This window comes from Apostichopus japonicus, chromosome 23, assembly GCF_037975245.1.
Source record: "Apostichopus japonicus isolate 1M-3 chromosome 23, ASM3797524v1, whole genome shotgun sequence".
Taxonomy (NCBI): Eukaryota; Metazoa; Echinodermata; class Holothuroidea; order Aspidochirotida; family Stichopodidae; genus Apostichopus; species Apostichopus japonicus.
In genome coordinates this window covers 14,833,292-14,850,985 of record NC_092583.1, presented here as the reverse complement: position 1 = coordinate 14,850,985, position 17,694 = coordinate 14,833,292, and the positions used below count along the sequence as shown (strand labels likewise).

At 36.9% G+C, this 17,694-nt stretch overlaps 1 protein-coding gene across 50 annotated transcripts in view; it reads right to left on the bottom strand.

Annotated features, from left to right (window-relative positions):
- LOC139964732 (uncharacterized) overlaps positions 1–17,694 on the bottom strand; it is a 390,976-nt gene that overhangs the window by 291,573 nt on the left and 81,709 nt on the right. For 43 of the 50 annotated variants that reach the window (XM_071966600.1, XM_071966625.1, XM_071966626.1 and 40 more), the window contains 11 exons: positions 16,775–17,074; positions 15,921–16,220; positions 14,163–14,462; positions 13,165–13,464; positions 12,444–12,743; positions 9,069–9,368; positions 4,988–5,287; positions 2,974–3,273; positions 1,572–1,871; positions 881–1,180; positions 221–520 (listed from right to left, as the gene is read on the bottom strand). In XM_071966600.1, the coding sequence (XP_071822701.1) occupies positions 221–520; positions 881–1,180; positions 1,572–1,871; positions 2,974–3,273; positions 4,988–5,287; positions 9,069–9,368; positions 12,444–12,743; positions 13,165–13,464; positions 14,163–14,462; positions 15,921–16,220; positions 16,775–17,074 (3,300 nt within the window). The remainder of the gene's footprint in view (positions 1–220; positions 521–880; positions 1,181–1,571; positions 1,872–2,973; positions 3,274–4,987; positions 5,288–9,068; positions 9,369–12,443; positions 12,744–13,164; positions 13,465–14,162; positions 14,463–15,920; positions 16,221–16,774; positions 17,075–17,694) is intronic. The other 7 variants (XM_071966637.1, XM_071966642.1, XM_071966611.1 and 4 more) reach the window with 6 other exon arrangements.

Genomic DNA, 17,694 nt, shown 5'->3' with positions numbered 1-17,694 from the left:
AATTACTTAGACTGAATTGGCCACAATAGATACAAAGCTCACAGTACCTTGCCTTTATGCCAAGATGTTGAAACCCAAAAATATTTACCAAAGACAAGTTTTGTAGATTTTATCTATATGTCAATATCTTGCTCCTCCCAATCCATTGAACTAAAACTTTGGAGGTTGTTTTGAGTATACATGTTCCAGAAATTAAGAAACTGTTGAACTGAGAACCAACCTGCAACTGTAACATTGCTACTGGTTGAATCTTGTCCAGATGGGTTCGTAGCTAAACATGAATATACCCCACCATCATCTTCCATTGCTTCTGGTATCCTAAGACTAGCTTCACCACCTCTGCTTGTAATTTCATATGGTACCTCACTCTTGAGAGGAGTACCATCTTTATACCATGTGGTCTTTGGAGGTGGGTACCCTCCTACCTTACATTTTAGTACCAATGGTTCACCATCAGTAAGACTGAGCTCTGGCTCCAGTCTAGAGGTAAAGTGGGGTTTAGATGGGGGTGGCTCAGGTGCTAAAATATGGGGAGCAAGAAGAATGGAAGGGAAAGGGAAGGAATATTAGGAAGGAATATACAAGTGATGGTTATGTGATAGATATAATAAGGAAGGCTGAGAAAGGAACTTGCACCAGGATGAAAGTGTTATGAGACAAAATTACTTAGACTGAATTGGCCACAATAGATACAAAGCTCACAGTACCTTGCCTTTATGCCAAGATGTTGTAACCCAAAAATATTTACCAAAGACAAGTTTTGTAGATTTTATCTATATGTCAATATCTTGCTCCTCCCAATCCATTGAACTAAAACTTTGGAGGTTGTTTTGAGTATACATGTTCCAGAAATTAAGAAACTGTTGAACTGAGAACCAACCTGCAACTGTAACATTGCTACTGGTTGAATCTTGTCCAGATGGGTTTGTAGCTAAACATGAATATACCCCACCATCATCTTCCATTGCTTCTGGTATCCTAAGACTAGCTTCACCACCTCTGCTTGTAATTTCATATGGTACCTCACTCTTGAGAGGAGTACCATCTTTATACCATGTGGTCTTTGGAGGTGGGTACCCTCCTACCTTACATTTTAGTACCAATGGTTCACCATCAGTAAGACTGAGCTCTGGCTCCAGTCTAGAGGTAAAGTGGGGTTTAGATGGGGGTGGCTCAGGAGCTAAATTTGGCGAGCAAGAGGAAAGGTATGAAAATATCATTAGAAAAGATCTTGATGTGTTGGGTTAAATATGAGAGAAAGGAGAAGTACACTATACAATACAATGTAAAGGCAAGAAAACTGAAGGCATGCAATGAAAGTACTTGTCAGTTGATGTTAAATCACACTCCCAAGACTGTATAGAAGTTGTTCTATGTAATAAAATTTCCCTTCTTCTACGCCAAAATATAGAAAAGACAGTTAACCGCTAAGTTTAAGTTATAGCAAGCTACATACACAATCTCTCACAACTGCATTACTAAATATGTTATCTTGCTATGTTACGATGTATGAATTTTTGAAATACATCATGAAAGCGCTCTGTTCCAATAAATGTCAACAAAACACCAACCTGCAACTGTAACATTGCTACTGGTTGAGTCTTGTCCAGATGGGTTCGTAGCTAAACATGAATACACCCCACCATCATCTTCCATTGCTTCTGGTATCCTAAGACTAGCTTCACCACCTCTGCTTGTAATTTCAAATGGTGGCTCATTCTTGAGGGGAGTACCATCTTTATACCATGTGGTCTTTGGAGGTGGGTATCCTCCTACTTTACATTTTAGTACCAATGGTTCACCATCAGGAAGACTGAGCTCTGGCTCCAGTCTAGAGGTAAAGTGGGGTTTAGATGGGGGTGGCTCAGGAGCTGGATTAGAATGAGGAAGGAGTGAATGGAGTATGATTAAAGACAGGAAGAGAGTTTGAGGATGAAAAGTTACCAATGTTATTAATAGAGAAAGAATTATGATTTACTTGTTAAAATATAACAGGAGAGAGAAGAAATCAGGAAAACTGAACTAATGATGGGGCTTGCCAATGGGTGATTCAGGGGGCTGGGTTAATAGCTAAATTAATTAGTCTCATGTTAGAATATCTTTCTTTCCTTGTCAGGTGCAGAGGATGGAGAGGGGGAGGAGAGGGGGAGGAGAGGGGAGGGGAGGGGCTGACAAACACCTGGCTACACTAGTGTTCAAATGACAAATTGTAAATCTAGCAGGTCAAAAACATCTATGCACCTATCTTCAATAAAACACACATGACACAACACATCCATGGATCATGGAACCATCAATCAGTTTGAATGATGCAAAGAGAGTCTAACCAATGCATAAAAGACTACACAATATCAATGTGCAATCAAGAAACAAAACCCAGACATTTTGACCTGTAGGACAGACAGACTGACCCACCACCGCCTGTTCTTGTTCATTTAGGAGAGTAAACGCACATTCACTGAAGTTGAAGGAAATATTTGCCCGTTTCAGCTAAGTTTACACAATTGTGAACTAACCACTATATACTTTAACAGCCAGCTAGCTCATCTGTTGTGATAACATAAATTGGGCTTAACAGACAGACAGGTTGACTTTATACGGAAACAAGGAGAAGATATATTTAAGATCACAGAAATGAAGATTAGAAGACAAGAATTGGTGTAAAATACCACTGCAGAGTACTTAATACGATGTAAGAAGCCAGTATGTTCTTGTCCAACAAAATTGTGTTTGCTGTATTCAACTGAAGACATCAGATACAAATCATTAACCAACAGAGGTTTGGATAATCTCTTTGGCAAAAGGAATCAAGAAACCCTTCTTAGATAAAAACTAGAGGGGTAGAAGAAGTGGAATGTTTATAGAGATAAGAGTAACTATTAAAGAGGAGCTTATGAGTTAGTGCTGTTAATAATGATGACCGATACATGGCAATATAAAAACACTGGGTGTATAGTAGTAGTATATGCCTACCTTCAACTGTGACATTGCTGCTAGTTGTATCCTGCCCAGACGGGTTGGTTGCCAGGCATGAGTACACCCCTCCGTCATTTTCTTCGGTCTGAGGTATCCTCAATGACGACTCACCTCCACGGCTGGCAATTTCGTACGGGGGTATATTTTTCAAGGGGTTACCGTCAATGTACCATGTGGTCTTTGGTAGCGGGTATCCACCGACTTTGCATTTCAGGTGCAAGGGGTCACCATTTGGGATGGTCATCTCTGGCTCGAGACGTGAAATGAAATGTGGCTTGGACGGTGGAGGTTCGGGAGCTACATGGAAATCGGAATAATGGATAATGTCTTCTCACCCTTCCTGATAAACATTTCAAAATCAAGGCAACTAATTTCAATGGCCTCTAGAAAGTTAAATCAATTGTAACTGAAAGTTTAATATCATATACTGCATTGCACTTGGGATTAAATGGACTCCTTTCATTACTTTTCCTCCCTTCATTTTGATAATCCTGTGTTCATTCTTTCTGTTCTTATTATGCATATATGGAGTGGCATACAACATTACTCTTCCCAGGTTTAGGTGAGTCACTTCACTATAAACATTGCATCTTTGGTACTCAAAAATACTATAAAGTCTTTTAGCATATTTCCAATTGTTTTCACTTTATAACAAACAACCAGATACAACAAAACAATGTTGCCCAACAAACAAGTGATTAATCGATGAACTAGTAAGCTGTGTAAACAACCTAATTAACATGTTATTATTGTTATTATTATTATTACATGTTAACAATGATGGCAGAGCTGCTTTATTTCTTGCCTACATCAGAGATATCAGGACAACTGATTTCTGTACATGTTCTGGGCTACGGTTAAAGTGGTTTAGACTATTTTGAAAACTTGATGTTACTGTACACTTTATGTTGTGAATTAATATATTTCTGTTCTATCATATACTTGTGAGGGAGGGGAGGGGATGAGGTACAGGTAGGGTGGGGTTGGAGAATAAGGGGCTCTCTAAATATAAACACTAGAATGTTCATTTAGTCGTTGGATATTTGAAAACTACTTTAGTGATAATGGTGATCTGATCTACTCTCAATGTTAAGCAAAACCTTCAGTGTTAACTTCAACACTTCAACAAAAAAATTCAACATTCATGTGTTTGATAAGGGAACAGGAAAAAATACCGTTTTGCTGATTCTTACAAATCAAACAAATTTATGTAAATTTTTTCAAAATATTAGAAACTATTGCAGCTCAAATGAAATTGTTTCCATAATTTTGAAAAGGCTAAAAATATAATGAAACTGCTTGATCATAAGAAGTGAGAAAAGAGCTAAGCTGTTAGAAAAGGCAATCAAAAGAAGGAGAATAGGATATGAGTTTTAGGACATGGGCAGGGTGTAGCTAAGATTGTGCACAACACCCATCAGCAACATCACAGTATTTTGGGACTATTAAGGTACTTGAGAGAAAATTCCATATTAGAATGACAAAGTCATAGATTTTAGTACATATAGATAACTGCCAGTATTAAAATAGTACAGAAAGAAATTGGTCTGAAGATGAAGCTGAAACAAACAAATCACTCAAAAAGTGTCTTTCTAATAAATAAACTGATAAATTTGGCGTTTTCTCACTTCTGTGCGACTTTTCTACCGGGGGCCCCTAGAAATTTATTCCTTGATGATAATACTTATTTCACAAATCAGATATTATAATTGCAAATAAAAAATTAATTAACTGAGATAAATTGAAATTTTAAGATAACTGGATATGAATATTTAGATAGATCAACTACTGTATATAACTGAAATCTGTAGGAAATGACACCATAACAAAAACTTGATTCTTGTTCGAAGAAACAAAGATTCCCATTGAAAAGACAGTTAGAAGTCTACATTTTCTGAAGAGAAAATTTTCATTCTCCACCCCACACTACCTCATCTCCTCCCCTGCCCAATAACTGGCCCTAACGGATGTTTCCCTGATCATGCATGTTAACCATGTTAGAAGAACCAACCTGCAACAGTGACGTTGGAACTGGTAGAGTCCTGTCCTGATGGATTGGTAGCCAAACATGAATAAACACCACCATCATCCTCCTCTGCCTGTGGTAGCTTTAACACCGCCTCTCCATTACGAGTGCTTATCTCGTAAGGGGGTTCATTTCTTAGAGGGGTACCATCTTTGTACCATGTGGTTTTTGGTGGTGGATAACCACCAACTTTACATTTCAATGTAAGTGTCTCATCACTAGGGATGCTAAGATCAGGCTCGAGACGGGTTGTGAAATGAGGCCTAGAGGGGGGCGGCTCGGGTGCTGGAAGAAATAGAGTTATGGTTAAAGTGATAAGACAGATGAAGAAGGAAGCCTACAGGATAGTAAGTTAAAATACTAAAGAGAAAAACCTTCGCAATCATACTAACAACTATAGGGTACAGATGAAAACACAACAAAATCACTGCACATTGAACATCGAACATCAAATATTAAGCTCTGAAGACGGAAAAAAGCATTGTAGTCTGCAAATTCACAGATCGTTAACAATGCTTTCAAGAGAAATAAAAAGCATTGCTATTAATTTGTTAATAGCCATTAAAATCCACAAGAAAAATGTGCAATGCTTTAAGACTATCAGAGGTATTGTAGTCTGCAAATTCAGAGACCATCAGCAATGCTTCCAAGAGAAGTCAAAATCATTGCTATTAATATGTTAATAGCCATTAAAATCCACAAGAAAATCGGGGAATGCTTTTAAGACTTAACAGAGATATTGTAGTCTGCACATTCAGACTATCAACAATGCTTTCAAGGGAACTCAAAAGCATTGTTAACTGACTTAAAGACTGGACTATTGTTCCCAGCTAGCTACATGCAAAAGTCTTTTTTTTCATTAACTTACTGTATATTTTCAAGTAAAGTAGGCTCCATTTCTCCTAATCCCTTCCTCTCCACAACCCTCTACCCCCCCCCCCCAACACACTCTGTCTTCTACCCATGTGTTACCAATTGTATTTTGTACCAAATATCACCTCTTATTCAAACTGTGGTAAAATTTCATAGTTGAATGAGAAGCTTCTGACAAAAACATCAACCACATTAAATACGCAGGGTCAGAGAAAGTTGTGATGCTTTAAGATATGGTGAGGCAAACAAGCAATAAAAACAAAAAAATAAACACACAGACAACGAAAAAATCAAAGTTACCGTCTTCTTTGGTTGCGTTTTTTTTATTGCTATAATTATGACTAGCAGAGTGATAACGCCATTTATGAATCATTATGTTTATGTTTCACTGAAATAGAAACATTTGAACTTAGGACACACGCTAGGGTGGTCTCAGTACTAGAAATCTGGTCTGCAAAATCTAATTGGTGACAAGACTATAAATGTACTAAAAGTAATAAAATATACTTTAAACAGTTGTAGGCAATTAACTAAACATTTAACATGATCTAAAGTCGATCTCAGAATGAAAGAAATTAAGAAATCCCAAAATAAACCTTGAGTTGAGCAAAATTTAATCAGCTGTAAAATAAATGCAGCAAACTACCCAAAGTAAAACTTTGAAAGAAATTTTAAAGATTTATATCCATTTTACAGATTTACATACATTCAATGAAAGCCACTAGACTGAAATGCCACCAAAGTACCTGGGAAAACAATTGCTATTTATCTGAAACATTGAAAGCCCCCTACATATGATAAACACCAAATTAACAGAAAAACAGCTTCTATATATTTTATTTTTACAATGTTTTTTTTCCAATAATCAAAGCACCTTCACTGTAACATCACAAACACACAAACAAGTTTCAATTGACCCAAAAAGTCCCCACTGGGAATTTGTCAACAAAATAAAGAATACACTTATGAGTACTGTATATACCCAAATAAAAAAAAATTCCCAAAATACAGAAACACCCCAGTTTTGATATATTGATTCTGGATGCATTGGCTTCTTTCTACACTCTGATCTACAGTTTCAAACAGTTCTGGAAAAGATTTGACATTTACGTTGACCGCTCCCCATTTCTAGCACCTATGAAAGTCATTAAGAACTTCTAAAATGTAACCAGATATTTGATCAAGTTTGGCAGATGAATGCATATGCTGGCATTTCATGCTATGTAACTCCAGACACCTGACTAGCACTTTAAGAACACATGGTTTGCATAGACTTTATTCAAGGCAAATGGAACTTCATAAATTAAACCACAATTAAAAATAGGTTTCAAATACAATAACTAAAAAAAAAGATTAGTGCAAAACAATTATCATAAAGTCCAGAATTAGATGTTTTCACTGTTTGGATCTAAATATTTAGGATATTGGTGACCAACATTTTGGAGCCCAAGGACCATACTTGGTGTTGTTGTTGGTGGTATAATATACTGACACACCTGGCATTACAAGCTTGTCGCCATGACTACTATTTAAGTGTACTCAGTGGGTAAATGTTGGAACGTAAGATTGTTCTACGATCAGACAAAGGTGATGATTTGCATACTGGAAACAATTTTACTTAATGTGATTATCTTTTTCTTATAAATGCAACTAGATTGCAAACAATTTTTATCCTTTCTAAGAAGGGGTAGCATGGATAACAGTAGGCTTTCTCACAGATCCTACATGGGGTCACATGTTGGTTACCCCTGAGATTTATGAATAGAGTTAAGTGAAAAACCCATTGCATATATGTTAATGTATTTTAGTGTTGAATTATACAACAAATTAACCACAAACAAATCAAAACAATGCTTTTATAAGTCTAAAATACCATATAAATGAATGATGCATGTTAACATATCCAATCAAGCAAATGAAATATTAAGTACATGATGAATAATTATTAATGGCTTCAAGTAACATGGTGAGTCAAATATATATAGATATATGAAGGTTACATGCAGGGTTAGCAATTAGGATACATAATACATATAAACATATAAGCGAGAGTAAATGCAGGTGTGCTGCAGGCATACAACTAATAGCAGTGAATTAGTTCAAGCCAATGTAAAATTACAACCTTTAGGACATAGGTAACATTAGTTCTCCATGAAAATATAGCCAATTAAATGTTTGAATTAATATCCTCATTATTTTGTTGTTAATAAATCATGAATATTCTATTGAGGAGGTAATTCTTGAAGTAATTGCATCTGATCAGAAATCAACCCTTGGGTATTGATTTGGTTTTACCGATGATGAAGAAATATATGTGAACAACCCAGTTATGATTCCTGTTACAAATATACAATGTATCCCTTACCATAAGAATAGGACACATGTCAATAATTCTCCCACCAGTGGTGTTTTCAAGATGTTAGATGAAGGGTAGAGATTGTTTTAAAACTGTTTTAAAATTGTTTTAAGATTGCCTTAAAAAAAATTTAAAATTGTTTCAAAATTGTGCAAAGATTGGAAAGGAATATGGTCACCAACATCCATGAGAGTGACGTATGGTGCCAACAGGCTTTTGTCTCATATTGCTCTTTACCCTTTCAGTGACATAATTAAGTTGGAATTAAGTCAAATTGGACTATGCCACTTCTCAAAAACCCCCCTATACCAACCCCTTCCCCCAAATGCTAAAATTCCATCCCAAATCATTACCCCTGGATAGGATTTGAAAACTGTCAGCATGCATTAAAAGAAAACCAGGGGATAAGCTACTCCTCTATAATTAAAAGTAGAATTATGTGAAAAACAGAAATATTAAATCTATCAGACAGACACAGCCAGATCTCATATGATAATATTCCTCATTATTTGGGCTATTTTCCACATTTTGTGAAAAATTCACAAAAGGATATAACCTGTTTTTAGTCTCCCTTTCAGATAATATCAAATTGGTGAATGTCATGACCTTTATTCATCAACATTACCGATGATGATAAAGATGACGATAAAAGATAATCTCTAGACACCATTAATAATGTAGTATATCAGTTTATGCAGATATTGGTTTTTAATATATCTAAATGTTCATACAAGCCTATCAATATTCCGCTATAAAAATGTATGAAATATTCCTGGGATAGTTTCGTCCATGTGTTTGCATTTGTTTAATCCAAATCCAATCTCTTAGAAGACACACCTGCCGGGCTAACGAAACAAGTGGACGAGACTTCCCCGGAGGAGTTTGTGGCTACGCATGAGTAAACGCCAACGTCCTCATCAATGGTCTCGGGGACCTGCAGAGTCACTTCGCCATGCATGAAGGTTATCTCATAAGGAGCTTCATTCTCCAAACCTACGCCATCTTTGAACCAAGTGACGGACGGCTTCGGATAACCGTGCACCGTACATGCCAGGATGAGGGGTTCGCCGAGCGGGAGATTTAGGTCGGGTTCAAGAGTAGATGAGAAGTACGGTTTAATGTGAGGTGGCTCAGGAGCTAAATCAGGAAAGAATGGTAGGAAGGAAGATATATTGTAATATGAGAGCATGCAGCCTGACAGCTATAAGTGGTATTTAATAAGATGAGGGAAGCATGCATGTTGGCTGAAGATAACAAAAAAACTACACCTACTATCATGAATGCTATCAAGCCATGTATATGAACTTGAAAGTGCAATGGTATCGTTTTTATATCACTAGGATTTATGTAGAATATCGTCCTTGTGAATCATTTCGATAATGTTGTATCATTCAATAACTGAATGTGATATAATTATCCTGCAAAGTGAAAGGGGTCGATCTGTAGAATGTGTCATAATGTCTGTAAGAGTCGTTAAAATAATATTCTATAATTCGGGAAAGAACAAAGCAAGAATATTTATACTTATTTTATTTTATATTTTATAGCTTCATCTCGTCACTATTGCCTTGCAAGTTTTACCTACAGCTCAAGATTTGAGACTTAAACTCAAATTCTAAATAAACTTTCTGAAGAGCTTGAAATCAGCTTTGATATATCTATGTACTAGGGAAAGAGGATGCATGTTCCTACGACTCACATTGATGAGTACTTATCACAGGAAACAAGAAAGAATTGACCAAAGAGAAATGAACCTCCATTGCACACAGAGCAACACTAATGCACTATCTTAACAGTCACAGCAAGAGTAATGTAATAGCTTTAATCTGAGCAGTCTACTTTCACAAGAATTTAAGCAAAAGTTATGTACTATTAAACTTGTAATTTCGATTGAGCAAGAGTAGTCTACAAATTTACCAGCTAGCCCACGTAATACCAGAGATGGCTCTATAACACAATCTAAGCAGGGCTTATGAATTCTTGAAACAGCAAGTAGTGCAAGTAGCTTACTAATTAACAGATATGAGCAAGAGTAATTTACTATTGCAACAGCTATATTGTACGTAATGGACTCTTGAATCAGTTTGTTAAAAAGTTCTTGACTCTTGTAAGAGATCGTGGAAGAGTAATGGACTCTTGTCTTGAAATATCAAGAGTTGTGATCCTGTAAATGCTTGATAATTACTGATGTAAGAGTGTCATGAAAAAGCTTGAGTATACTGGGTTATAGTAATGAACTCTTGAAGTCTTAAGAAAAAGAGCTCTGTAATCCCATGATGTTTGACAATTACTCTTGTAACAGTAAAAGGCTCTTGAAAATGCTGTGTAAAAGTATAGGACTCTTCTGACAGATTGGGAGAGAGTACTCATCTCTTGAAATACTGTTGTGATGTTGTGAAACCTTGAACAAGAGGAAGTGACAGTTGTAACAGTAATACATTTTAGACAGCTTCAGTAAGAGTTCCTAAATATTGTAACAACCTAAGTGCATATAATGGTGTCTTGTAAGAGCTAAAGGACAGTGTAACAGTCTGGTAAAAGTCTGTGGGTGTAGATGATGGAGTCTTGCAACATGCCTAAATTATAGGACTCTCTCATAAGCTTGAGAAGAATGGACTCTTGGAAATGTTTAAAGAGGCATTTTTTCTTTTGCCATCTGATGAAGAATTATTTGCACAGTTTTATTCTTCAGCTAAAGCTAGAATATTTGGCAGTTGAGGCAAATATGTTTTATGATTTTTGGATCAAGTATTTTAGTATGTAGCAAATGGGTAGCAAGCAAACGTTTTTTTTTTTCTACACACAAGCTGTAAGCAATTCATGAGTACAAAGGTGAGTTTTAATGCCAACAAGCACAGAATTAATAATTCCCTCAAACCTGTTAATATTATAATATGAAAATGAGAGTTATAAAACAGCCATGATAAAAGAATTTATTATAAAATGATATCATGATGAAATTAAAGCAAATTTAGTGAAATTAAATAAAATATGATGGAACTACAGAAATAAAAGCAAACCAAGCATGAACCAAGTTAAAAGTATTAAACAACATGCAGTTTAGATATTTCTATATAGACGTAGTAATGATGTAGAAAATTACATGCATATTTATTAGGTGTCAAACCAAACAAATACGCATATTCAATATAGCTGAAATGGAATAGGTTAATGTGATCATCCACCAATAGAAACTATGATATTAATCAACTCATTTAAATAATTGTATTAAATCATTTTTATAATGAGTTAACCTGAACCATAACCCCATAATACACACCACTTTGAATCCTTAGAAACCAGATGACTCTTATCAATCAAAACGCTCCTTTTCAAATTCTATACAGGTAGTCAGACTACTGTCATATTTATGGGTACTTTTTAACATATTTTCAAAAATGGCAAATATGTTAATTTAGATTAATGAGAAGACCATCAGTTTTACAGGCAATGTTGCAACTGAAATTCAAGTTTTCAGAAACAAGATTTGAACTTAAAAAGAAAGTTCATCCCTTGTGACAGCCAGAAAAGAAATGAATGAAATAGAAAATAATAGAATGAAATGAAATGAACAGATTCAGTAGGTCTTTCTGACTGGAAAGGGCAAAAAAGCAAACCTAGTTTCCATCAAAGAAAATGATGGAAACGGCCAAAAGAAGCAAGAGGAGAATCAAAGTGGATTATTTAAAGAGTATCAATTTTGAAAGATTTTGTTTGTTTCATTTTTTTTGAAATTCTGACGTATCATGATAGGTTCAATTGGTAATTGAACGTGCATGAAGCTTAACTAAAGCAGTAAGTTCCATTTTGCTTGGGTAAGCGACAGTCACGACCTAGTTGGCAAATACCACCCTTGAAAACTTGGCGAACCTTGAAATAATCGCACAAGTTCAAAAAGTATGTAAAAGAAGACACAAATATCAGTTTCACTTCAAAACACATCATAACGCAAGACCTCCATGGCAAATGAGATGACGTTAACAAAATCAAGTTAACAGCATTCTGACGAATAAACGGGACAACGATCATGCCAGGTTAAGCCAGGTAAAACCAGCGACATGCTAACATAACGAACAGTTGCGATGATCATCGATCTATGCATTCCATAAAAATGGTTTAACTCCAGACATACCGAAAGAGTTGTACCAAAAGAGACGGACCGAGGGATATGGACCAAAAGAGCAAGTCAAGAGGTTTAAATCAATCACACACCTGATACAGAGACATTGCAGCTGGTAGAATCTTGTCCCGATGGGTTGCTAGCCAGACATGAATAAACACCGCCATCATCCTCATACGCTTCGGGCACCTTCAGATACATGCTACCGTTCCTACCGCCTATCTCGCAAGGCTGTCCATTTTTCAGCGGAGTGCCGTCTTTATACCAGGCACATTTAGGATGAGGATATCCGGTTACTTTACATTTAAGAATCAAAGCTTCTCCGTTAGAGAGGTGTAGGTCTGGTTCAAATGGTGTAATGAAAAAAGGTTTGGAGGGGGGTGGCTCTGGTGCTGGAGAAAGGGTTGATGAAGGAAGAAAAGGGACGAGAGAAAGAAGAAAACTTGCAGATTTAAAACATGAAAGAATGTCAACTTTTCATGTCACATGCAATGATTTTAAGATCATGAGATGTAAAGAATGAAACAATAATCAGAGCAGAAGATAGGAAGAGAGGAATATCAAATTGAAGAACCTTTGAAGATATCCCAAAAAAAATTGAAAAAATCTTTACGTCTTTGTCAACACTGAAACGGGCAAGGAATAGACTTTCATAACGATGTCATCTTCTCAAAATGCTGTCAAATATGAGTGAAATGTGTTAATTATCCAAAACCATGTATTTCAGGGACCATCCTTCTAGTCTCCCATTAAAGAGTTGTACCTTTCCATAGAATCAAAGGAAATCAGGAATACTAATTTGATTAAACCAACCTGCAACAGAAACATTGCAGCTGGTGGTGTCCTGCCCGGATGGATTGGCAGCGACGCATGAATACACGCCTCCATCATCCTCCTGTGCTTGGGGTACCATCAAGGTAGAGGTACCATCCTTGGTGGTGATCTGGTATGGCTCCTCATTCTTTAGGGGAACACCATCTTTATACCAAGTCATCTTTGGATGTGGGTACCCACCAGCTTTGCATTTGAGGACCAGAGGTACCCCATGGGTTAGGTCGAGCTCTGGTTCCAGCCTCGAGGCAAAATGAGGCTTGGAAGGAGGAGGCTCGGGTGCTTTTTGAGAGGAATGATTACAGAGAGTAAGAAAAGCGATGAAAGAAGAACAGAAGAGAAGTGAAAATGTAAGGATCAGGAAAAATAAAAATAAAATGTTTTCATCTCTAGTATCAATGAATTTATATTCATGATTAAAGGAAGGACTGTATAAAGTACATAAGCACTTTAAGGAGAACCTAATAAGTAAGTCACCAAATCCCAAGAAAATGGAAATAAATCATCCAGACTTTTTTTTTAAATTATTACAGAATCAAAACAGTAGCACTAGCATATAAATTACCTTTGGTTTTGTAATTTTGACTATTTTCTGACATAACACCAGATGGCACATGTATTGTAAAGTGTGTTCATCCCCTCCCCCCCCCCTTCCCCTTTCAAATACTCCAGTTTCATACACTATTTTATCATGTAAACAGAAGTGTTGACAATGGAATACAACTTTCCCATATGACAAAACCAATGAGGCCTTAGCAAAAAGGACCACCAGCTTGCTAAATATTTCACAACTATACTCAATATGTTTCTTAATTATAATGGATGACGAATAACCACCCTTTCACTGCTGCTGGATACAACTAGTAAGTTAACCTAAATGAGTATGTAGGTATAATTAATGGGGACTTCCCATTATCAAACTTTCCCAACAAATGTGGCACCAAAAAGGACCCTATCCACAGCAAACATTTTAAACACACCTCCAACTGTTACATTACAGCTCGTTGAATCCTGGCCAGCCAAATTTGTTGCAAGGCAAGAAAATACAGCGCCGTCGTCCTGAACACATTCAGGAACCTTTAGGGTCACTTGACCATTCGCGAAGCTCTGCTCGTATCTTCGGTTATTCTTTAGCAGAGTTCCATCCTTGAACCAATTGATATTTGGGACGGGATAACCTTCCACGAGGGCCTTGAGGACCAGTGGTTCCTTATGAGGTATCTTGATGTCTGGTACCAACCTTGAGATGAAGTTAGGCTTAGAAGGTGGAGGCTCAGGAGCTAGATAAGAAATATTGAGTTGGATGAACTAGACGAGGCTCATCAAAGAGACTAATGAAAAGAAAGAAGGGCCACAAGATTTGGCAAAATGTGTGCAATTATAAAGAAAAACTAGATGTTACATTGAACCTTGTTAAACCTATGATAGAATGTGTTTCGGATAAAATTATTAGATAACCGTCTTCAAAGTGTGTTGATGTGATTGACAAGATTGTGATTTCAATTTGTGCTTCAACCTGAATGGAAACAGCATGGCCGTACAGGAACTACATGTCCACTGGCGCACATAGATCATGTTCTTACTACACTACTACTGTATGTTAACACTGTACTGTAACACAGAGTGGCAGAACAAAGAATTGAGATATGCTGTTTGAGTTGAAATCAAGATAGGAATCATTAGTCATTCATGACCTGCGAGTACTTTTGTATCTTATGGAAAGGCATATCAGTGACTTATCTTTTACTATGGCTATGTTAGAGAAGACAGTGTACTGTGAGTTACAATGTAGAAAACCAAAGACCTAAACTTAAGCTGTCATGCTGAGATGCATACATGTGGTGTGATATTTTGAATGGTAGACGATCACTGACTCATACGTATCTTAAGAATGGCTATATCACAAAAACACCACTACGCACTGCACAGTGAGATACTATGTTGTGTATATACCCTAAAACTCAACACTACTGACATGCATAAAGTGAAACAAATCATGCAAGACCCAACACACCCCTTGTTTAAGCACTGCATTTACAACCTACGCAATGGACTGCGTTTCTGCCCACCACGTACACTTAGGGCCCGCTACAGATACTCATTTGTGCCTAATTCTATCCATATATTTAATTCACAAGTGAGAAGATAAGATTCTTATTTGTAAAACTTGCTGTATATATGTTTGTATTACTGTATGTGTATCGCAGTCTATTTATACTTATACTATTGCTTTTCTTTTCTGTTTACGACCTGTGTAAGCCAAATTTCCAATTGTGGACAATAAATTCAAATTCAATTCAATTCAATGCAAGCATTATACACACTTGGTATGATTCAGTATGTGTAATGAGTACTGTTCCTGTGCACTATTAATGTATCAAAGGTTATTATCAATGTCAAGTTTAATGTAACAACAGACAACCTTGGACTATGCTGTGCTGTACCATGTACTCAACCAAAGAAATCCCTTCTGTTGCCAAGACGCAAGCCAAACAAACAGTTCAAAATCCCTGACAGTAAACTATCTTCACTTCCACTCATTTCCCCTTCAGTTTTCCTCGTACCCTCTGCCCCACCTCTCCTTTCAATGATTATAATCAGAACAACTGACACAAACACAACACAAACTTCACCAGGGACACGAAACAGACAAAACAATGTTCCAAAGAAAACTACATCAAACAAGACAAAGTCACGACATGTCTCACTCTCCAGAAACAGGAATTCCAAACACCAACCTGAAACCGACACGTTACAACTGGTCGAATCTTGCCCAGAGGGATTCGAGGCGACGCAAGAGTAAACCCCTGCATCACCTTCCCCGCTCTCTGGTATCTCGATGGATGCTTCACCATTTTGGTATCTGATGTCAAATTCTGGTCTTTCTTTCAATGGAGTACCATCTTTATACCAAGTCACCTTTGGTGGAGGGTAACCTTCCACCCCACAGCTAAGTTTCAACGGTTCACCGTGTGGGACTGTCAGCTCAGGCGCAAGCCTAGATACAAACTGAGGTTTACACGGAGGTGGCTCTTGGGCTATAAGGGGGAAGTATGGGGGAAGAAATACAGGGCAGAGGATGGAAGAATAATGAGGGGAAAGTTATATAGATGAGAAGGATCAAAGATAAAAGCAAGATAACAAAGGCCATGGTAAAAGGTTATAGTTAAATACCAAGTAATATTACAACAGAGCAAATATGAATTAGTTGGCAAGGTTACATTGTGACAATATTATTTGTATAAGGAGTATGCTGTGTTTGTACATAATGGATATAAGTAACTATACATGTACTTTCAGGAATATTTGTTAAATAAATATAACGTTCAGAAGTAAGAGTAGCGAAGTAAATAGTTTATGAATTTCTATGATGACAAGAGATCATGGAGCAAGAATCAGCATAGGATAAATAAAGACTGTTATGACAGCATTGAGCACAGAGAGAAGGAGGGAAGTGGGGGCGCTGTGGATTGCCTGCTGGCTTGGTTGAATAGTTGAATGATTGAGGGATACAGGCTACCAACGTTGCAAACGTGGCTTAATGTCAGTCGCAGATACATGCTTGAATAGTGACAGTAAATACCGCACCAACCTCCTACTGTCACGTTGGATGTAGTAGAATCTTGTCCAGAGGGATTCGTCGCCAGGCAGGAGTAAACTCCACCATCATCCTGGAAGCTCTCAGGTATTCTGAGAGATGCTTCACCATCTTTGAAATCAATACGGTACCTTGGGTCATTTTTAAGGGGAATGCCATCCTTAAACCAGTTGATGTTTGGCTTGGGATGACCTTCCACCAGACATTTCAGGATCAGGGGGTCGCCGTGCGGAAGTTTCAATTCGAAAGGGAGACGGGAAATAAAGTGAGGCTTTGATGGAGGAGGCGGTGGCGCTAGAGAAGAAGAGAAGCATTTTGAAAGTGTTTTTGACAATGAGGAAGAGAAGAACTAGCTGAAAAGATGTCAGATTTCAAGAATTGAAATACAGCCATTTAGGAAAATGACAAAGAAAAGAAAAATGATTAAGAAGTAAAGGCATGTCACAAGAGAGTTTACATACACTGACAAACGTTTTTTGAAGAAAAAAACTTTTTTCATTACAAAACAGTTGAAGTTGCCTTTCACAGTAATTCAGAGTCAAATCTGAATAGTATAGTTGAAATTAGTTAACCCTTACAATTGTCATAAAATAAAACTTAATTAAATTAAAAAAGTAAGTTAATTGCCGACTCTGACTTTTCTCCTTAGACAAGATTATCTACACACCATCATCATCATACAATACTTCTTTGTGATACACCTATACATTGTATGCATAGTCCACCTGTGTACCACACCAAAAAAATAGCAAAGTCCAAACAGCACCTCACTCACAGAATACTTATCAATCACATGTGATTGTTACATAAAAATAAAATATCCCGAAGCTCATTTTATTTGTTTTCCTTTAGCATATGATGTAACTGATTTTTCTTCCATTTTGCAAATGATTAAAAGCTCACAAATTTGCATT